The 6,536-nt window shown below is 33.1% G+C and overlaps 1 protein-coding gene across 1 annotated transcript in view; it reads right to left on the reverse strand.

Moving 5' to 3' along the window:
• Positions 1–480: 480 nt before the first annotated feature.
• Positions 481–6,536, reverse strand: part of LOC131989730 (serrate RNA effector molecule homolog) — a 27,158-nt gene continuing 21,102 nt past the window's right edge. Inside the window, exons 14-21 of the mRNA XM_059355037.1 lie at positions 6,098–6,271; positions 4,888–5,041; positions 4,608–4,720; positions 4,422–4,502; positions 2,111–2,261; positions 1,891–1,992; positions 1,079–1,199; positions 481–747 (exon numbers count right to left, since the gene is read on the reverse strand). Of these exons, the coding sequence (XP_059211020.1) occupies positions 672–747; positions 1,079–1,199; positions 1,891–1,992; positions 2,111–2,261; positions 4,422–4,502; positions 4,608–4,720; positions 4,888–5,041; positions 6,098–6,271 (972 nt within the window). The 3' untranslated portion in view covers positions 481–671. The remainder of the gene's footprint in view (positions 748–1,078; positions 1,200–1,890; positions 1,993–2,110; positions 2,262–4,421; positions 4,503–4,607; positions 4,721–4,887; positions 5,042–6,097; positions 6,272–6,536) is intronic.

Here is a 6,536-nt window from a genome sequence, read left to right on the forward strand (position 1 = left end):
TTAACCTAATATTCACTTAAAATTAAATACATTTGTGAATAAAGAAAATAAATGGAAAAATGGAAAAGAAATGGAAAACAGATTTGTTATATAAATGTTTTTCCCATTAAATGTAATGAACAAAACTAAAATATTTTTCTCACCTTGTTTTTATCTGCAATATAATAAATATTTACTTAATATTTCAGTCCTGCAGCTCTTCTATGTGCCATTTAAATTTTGGGTTGGAAAATAAAAGCTTTGGATTTTCAAAATAAAAACGTTGGGATTTGTGAAAGAATTTTAAAAAAGAAAAAAAATCCTTTAAATTAAAAACACAAAAAAAACAAGTTTAAAACAAAAATCCAATTTGGATTAACAAAAAAAAAACATGCATACACACTTTTTCTTTTAATGTAGAAACAATTTCAAAAAGAGAAGAGAAGTTTCTGTCCTCATTGAGTCTTACGGTTGGTTGAAAATAAGCTGAAACACACAGTGTGATGTCATCAGTGTCCTGAAGCTTTATTGGAAAGTCGAATGATCATTTTCACTAACGACTCTCACACACACACACACACACACACACACACACACCCACACACACAGAGCTAAAAAAAAAAGAAAAAAAAAGGAGGTGCAGGACGATGAAAAGAATAAAAAAGGTTGGATAAAAAAAAAGGTGGGAGTGTTCAGAAGAAGTCGAGGTCGTCGGGGGCGTCGAGGTCACGGTACTCGATGATGGAGCGCGGGTCACCGCGAACACCCCTGAACATGCAGAGAGAGAGAGAGAGAGAGAGAGAGAGAGAGAGAGAGAGAGAGAGAGAGAGAGAGAGAGAGAGAGAGAGAGAGAGAGTTACAAGTTACAGTAGTGTTCAAAATAATAGCAGTCCAATGTGACTAACCAGATTAATCCAGGTTTTTAGTATATTTTTTATTGCTACATGGCAAACAAGGTAACAGGGGTGCAGTAGATTCTCAGAAAACCAACAAGACCCAGCATTCGTAATATGCAGCTCTTAAGGCTGCGACATTGGGCAATCAATACCATGGATCAATAATCGTGATCAGTGACATCATCGCCGGTGGGTTTCCTCACCTGTTGTTTCGTTGTTTTCCTGGAAACCCTCCTCCCCCTCCTCCTCCTAAATGACCTCGGAAGTTGTCATAGTTACCGCGCCCTGCCCCAAACTGGTTGGGGGGGTAGGGGGGGCCGCCGCCTGCAACACACACTTTATTATTTTTATTATTATTATTATCATTGATTAATATTATTATAAACATTATTATCATTCATTATTATTAATTATTATTATCATTCATTATTATTAATTATTATTATCATTCATTATTATTATTATTATTATTGTTCATTATTATCATTATTATTCATTATTAGAACTCTATGTGGGATGTACGGAGGACCAAAGCTGCCAAAATAAGAAAAAGACTTAATTACATTTTTTATTATAGGAAGTGAAAATAAATAAATAAATATTAATTAGACTTTTATTATTAATTCCCCTATTTATCCACATTCATATTTTTTTTTCTTACTTTGCATTCATTAAAAATTAATTGAATTAATTCACAAATAAAAAAAATTGAAAATGGAAAAAAGAAAATAAATGGAAAACAAATAATACTATAATAAATGTAAGACTTAATTTATATATATATAGGAAGTGACAAATTATTATTCATGTTCTTTCTTTCTTTACATTTTAATTTATTAATTCCCCTTTTTATTAATTTCTTTACTTTATTTACAATGTATTTATCTTGCGTCATATAAAAGAAGATTTTAAAAAAATTAAAATGTATAAATATATTTCAGTAAATAAATAGAAAAATAAATGAATATAAAATTAATTACTACTTTTTGTGTTTGTGTGTGTGTGTGTGTGTTACCAGGGAAACCGGGCATGGGCGGCCTGACTCCAGGAGGATATCCCAGAAGGCTTTGCTGCTGCGGCGACTGACCAGGGAACCCGGGCATACCAGGGGGCGTGGCTACAAGAGAGATGATGTCAGACTCAGACACTGCCTCTGTGTGTGTGTGTGTGTGTGTGTGTGTGTGTGTGTGTGTGTGTGTGTGTGTGTGTGTGTGTGTGTGTGTGTGTGTGTGTACCTTGTGCTGGCGGGGGGAGGGGCTTGTTCTCCGGCAGGGCAGGCCTCTTGGCGTCCAGCAGGTAGTTGTTGAAGAACTCCACTTCCTGTCTAACGGTGGCGACTTTGTCTCCGTGTTTGTTCAGGATGTGTTTACGCACAAACTCTGGAGCCTAAACAACAACAACAACAACACCATCGCCTTCGTTATTAGTATTAAAGTATGGGAATCACGATAAAGAAACGATTCGATCAAATTGAGTCAGATCCCATATTCTGCATGGCAACTTCACTCGATCCCAGATATAAGGACAGATACTTTGACGAGGATGCATGGATTAAAATAAAAAAAAATCTTCTGACTGAAATGTTACAGCCAAGTCACGTGCAGCATGTGAAACATGTTCCAGGTTAAGTTACTTGACACTTGCTTAAGAAATACTAATGCGTAAGAATTCAGCACCAAATGCAGCCATCGCATTTAAATTAGGGTTGTCAAAAGTATCGATACTCAAAAAAGTATCGATACTAAAACGTATCTGGATACAATACTCATTTTCAAAAGTATCGTATTAGCCATTAGCCGCAGCTAGCAATTAAAGGCTGATGTCACGTTAATGATTATAAACGTAAATAAATAAATCAGGCACGTAGTATGCCCATATTATATTAATTGACACAGAGTCAGTATACATAAGCATAGAGTTAATACGTTTACATAAATGTTGGTGACTGAAAAGTGTTATTTTCTCTCTTGAAGTCCCAGAATGAAGCAGAGAAAAGTCGACCTGCAACCAAACAGCAACACACACGGACGACTCTACCGTCTGTGTTCGACCAACAACGAAAATATGATGCCTTATTGTTTATTGTATTTAATTATTTTTGCACTACCTCAGACCTGAAGCTTGTTATCATAGTTGCAGTTTCTTTTTGCACAACTGTTTTTTTATTATAAATATTTAACCTGTGGTTCTGTTAATTTTTACATGTTGCATTTTTCTTATTAATAAAAATATTTCTGTTAAATTTTAGGGTCTTTGTTTTTATCCTTGTGGTATCGAAAATTGTATCGAGTATTGAATATTTTCCTGAGTATCGGTATCGAGTTGAAAATTTTAGTATCGTGACAACCCTAATTCAAATGCTCAACCAATACTCTATTACAGGAGGATTTTAAGCCGCTGTTCTATTGCATCTATTGCATTTTTTTTCTTTTCAATTTTTTTTCAATAGCTTGTCTTTACTCTCTAAAATAATCAAGCATCTACATAACTTTTCATTACATGTTCCTATTTTCCTTATTATTTCAAGTAAACCTTTTATATATAAGAAAATAGAAATACATCAAACAGCCCCAGGATTAAAAAACAATGGGATAGTGCTTTGTCTTATTAAAAAACCCAACAACAAACAGAACAAGCATCAAACAAACAACACCAACTTAGCGATCTCTGTTTAATTACAACAAGCACCGGACACTCTGAGCACAGCTAGCCATGCCGGTTCATTCATGATCACTATGTTTATGATCAGTGGAGACGCTGTGCATAATTAGCCTTTTTTCCTAAGAAGGTCTATTTGTTAGACTATTTATCTTTTATTATTTTATTATTTTAGCTATCTATTTGTTTTGTGAAGGAACCCACATTCAGCCATGTTCCAGCCTACTGTACATTTGTGCATAATGAAAACTGAAATAAAAAACTGAATGAAAAATGTAAGAGGTTAAAGAAAGCCCTATTTATGTTTGTAAACTATTCATAATTTATTGTTATATGTTATATTGTATTGCTTTTCTAATAACCTTTACATTTAGGCTATTTTTAATTTATGTTTCACCCAAAATACATTTTTGTTGGGCTATGTAACTTAGTACTGCAAGTACTTCTAATTGTTAATATTGAATAGATAATTGTATACCAGGCTAAAGAGGCTTTTGTAACAGTTCTGTTAACAAATATTTGTCACGTGAAAGTATGTTTTATTAAAGGTTGTTCATAAATTTGCATGATAGAATGCATTTGTGCTCATTCAAAGATTTAGTTGTTTTCCTGGCACAAAAAGGGGAATAAATAACAAACCCAAATTAAGAAAAACAACAAAAAAACATCAGTATTGGCATCGTTCAAAAATTTCACAATCGGTGCATCCCTAGTATTAACATTAATATTATTGGTGCGTTAAGTCATTTTTCTTCTTCTGTGAAGAAGTGACGTGACGAATCTGTTTACACAGAGCGGAGAGCAGAGGACAGGAGAGGCTGTTTACACAGAACAGAGAGGAGAGGACAGGAGAGGCTGTTTACACAGAGCAGAGAGGAGAGGACTCACCTTGAACTTCTTCCCGCTCAGAGGACACAGCCACTTGTCTTTACTGAGCTCCTGAGTGTTAGAGGACAGAAACTTCTCCACCTGCTCAGAGAGAGAGAGAGAGACAGGTTAACAGACAGACAGACAGACAGACAGGTAAACAGACAGACAGACAGGTAAACACAGACAGACAGACAGACGTCTCACCTCTTGTTCTGGCTCTTTCTTCCCAAGCCTCGCAGCGTCCTCGTCGCTCAGCGTCTCGGAGGACGACAGCAGAGGAGAGAGACGCTCTTCACACATCCTCTGGTGTTCACTCACTGTCCAATCAGAGACCAGACACTCAATGACATCATCACCAGCTCACATTCTGGGTTTTATTTTCCTTTGTAACATCACACATCTTTATATACTTCTATTTATATTTATGTTTGTGTGTGTGTGTGTGTGTGTGTGTGTGTGTGTGTGTGTGTTACTGTGCGTGTACCCTCTGCAGCAGTGATCCTGGCTGTGGGAACCGGTCCTCTGACGTGCAGTAGACCGCAGCGATGAGGCATCTCATCCTCCGCAGGATATTCACAGAAGTTATAATAATCTACAGAGTGGACGAGACGCAGGTAGAGGAGGAGACGGTCCAACACCTGCAGGGACAGAGACAGACAGAGAGACACATGGACAGAGAGACAGTGACACACACACACACACACACATTTAGAAGTTAGAAATTAATTAATTAGTTTATTTGTTAATATTAAATTTATTCTCTCAAACGTATGCCTCTATTATTTAATTTTAATCATTTCTTTAAAACCTAAAAAAAAATATTTTTAAAATTAACAAATGTATAAAAATAAATTAAAAATCAAATTTTTATAATTTCTAAAAATGTAATATTTTTTGATAGGAAGTGACGTAAATAAATATTAAGACTTTTTTTATTATTAACTCACCTATTTATCCACTTTCATATTTTTTTTTACCTTGCATTCACTAAAAATAAAAAACAGAATAAATTCATGAACAAAGAAAATAAATGAAAAAATATAAAATATAAAACATAAAAAAAGACTTGAAATTAATATGAACAATAAATGTAGGAATTATTATTTATATATGAAGTGACAAATTATTATTTATGTTATTTATTTACCTTATAATTCATTAATGTCCTTTTTCCCTTTCCTTATTTACTTTATTTTAATGTATTTATCTTGTATCCTTTAAAAAAGATATTTTTTTAATTATAAAAATAAATGTATGAATAAATATATTTCAGTAAATAAATGGAAAAATATATTTTTTTTTAACCTTTTTTTTTTAATTGTGTTTGTCTAAAAAATATTTTAAGAAATATAATTATTATCATCATTATAAATGCATAAAGTTCATTTTTGGTACATTTAATTATTTTTTGTTTTGTTTATTACTAATTTTAATTAATTAATTTTTAATTTTTGTTTGTAAATATTTTCCTATTTATTCATTTTTCTCTACATATTTCTCTATTTTCTTTATACATTTCTTTTAACTTTTGATCTCTTTACAACTTCATATGAAATTAATAGATATATATTTTTATATGAATAGACTAATTTAAAATAAATAAAAACATGTATGAAAGAATCAAAACTTTTCAAACTTACAAATTGAAGAAAAAGCAGATCAAGAAATTAACACATGACTATGAAAGTGTTTACCTTCACTAGCTTGTCGTCCGTCTCCATGGTAACCTCAGAGGAGGAGGCGGGGTCTTTGGCGTCGGCGACGTCGTCCCCGGTTCCCCCCGCGGCGCCGACCAGCTCCTCCTCCTCGGCGCTCACCTCCTCGATCAGGAAGTCTGTGATGTTCTTCAAGACCGGGTTCGTCTCCATCTGAACAAATTCACATATTATTAATAATATTAACAATCATAATAATAATAATAATAATACAACTATTTACAACAGAAATATTCAGAAATAATAAACTTTGATTCATAAAAATGAGATTAAAAACTTAAACAGCTTAATTCTCCTTTAGAAAGTTTCTATATTCAGAAGTATTTTGGATCAAAATATATAGTGTTTATAATTAATATAATATTTAATATAACAATATATGTACATAATATGAGTTATTTTAATTAAATGAATCATT

This window comes from Centropristis striata, chromosome 17 (assembly GCF_030273125.1).
Source record: "Centropristis striata isolate RG_2023a ecotype Rhode Island chromosome 17, C.striata_1.0, whole genome shotgun sequence".
Classification (NCBI taxonomy): domain Eukaryota; kingdom Metazoa; phylum Chordata; class Actinopteri; order Perciformes; family Serranidae; genus Centropristis; species Centropristis striata.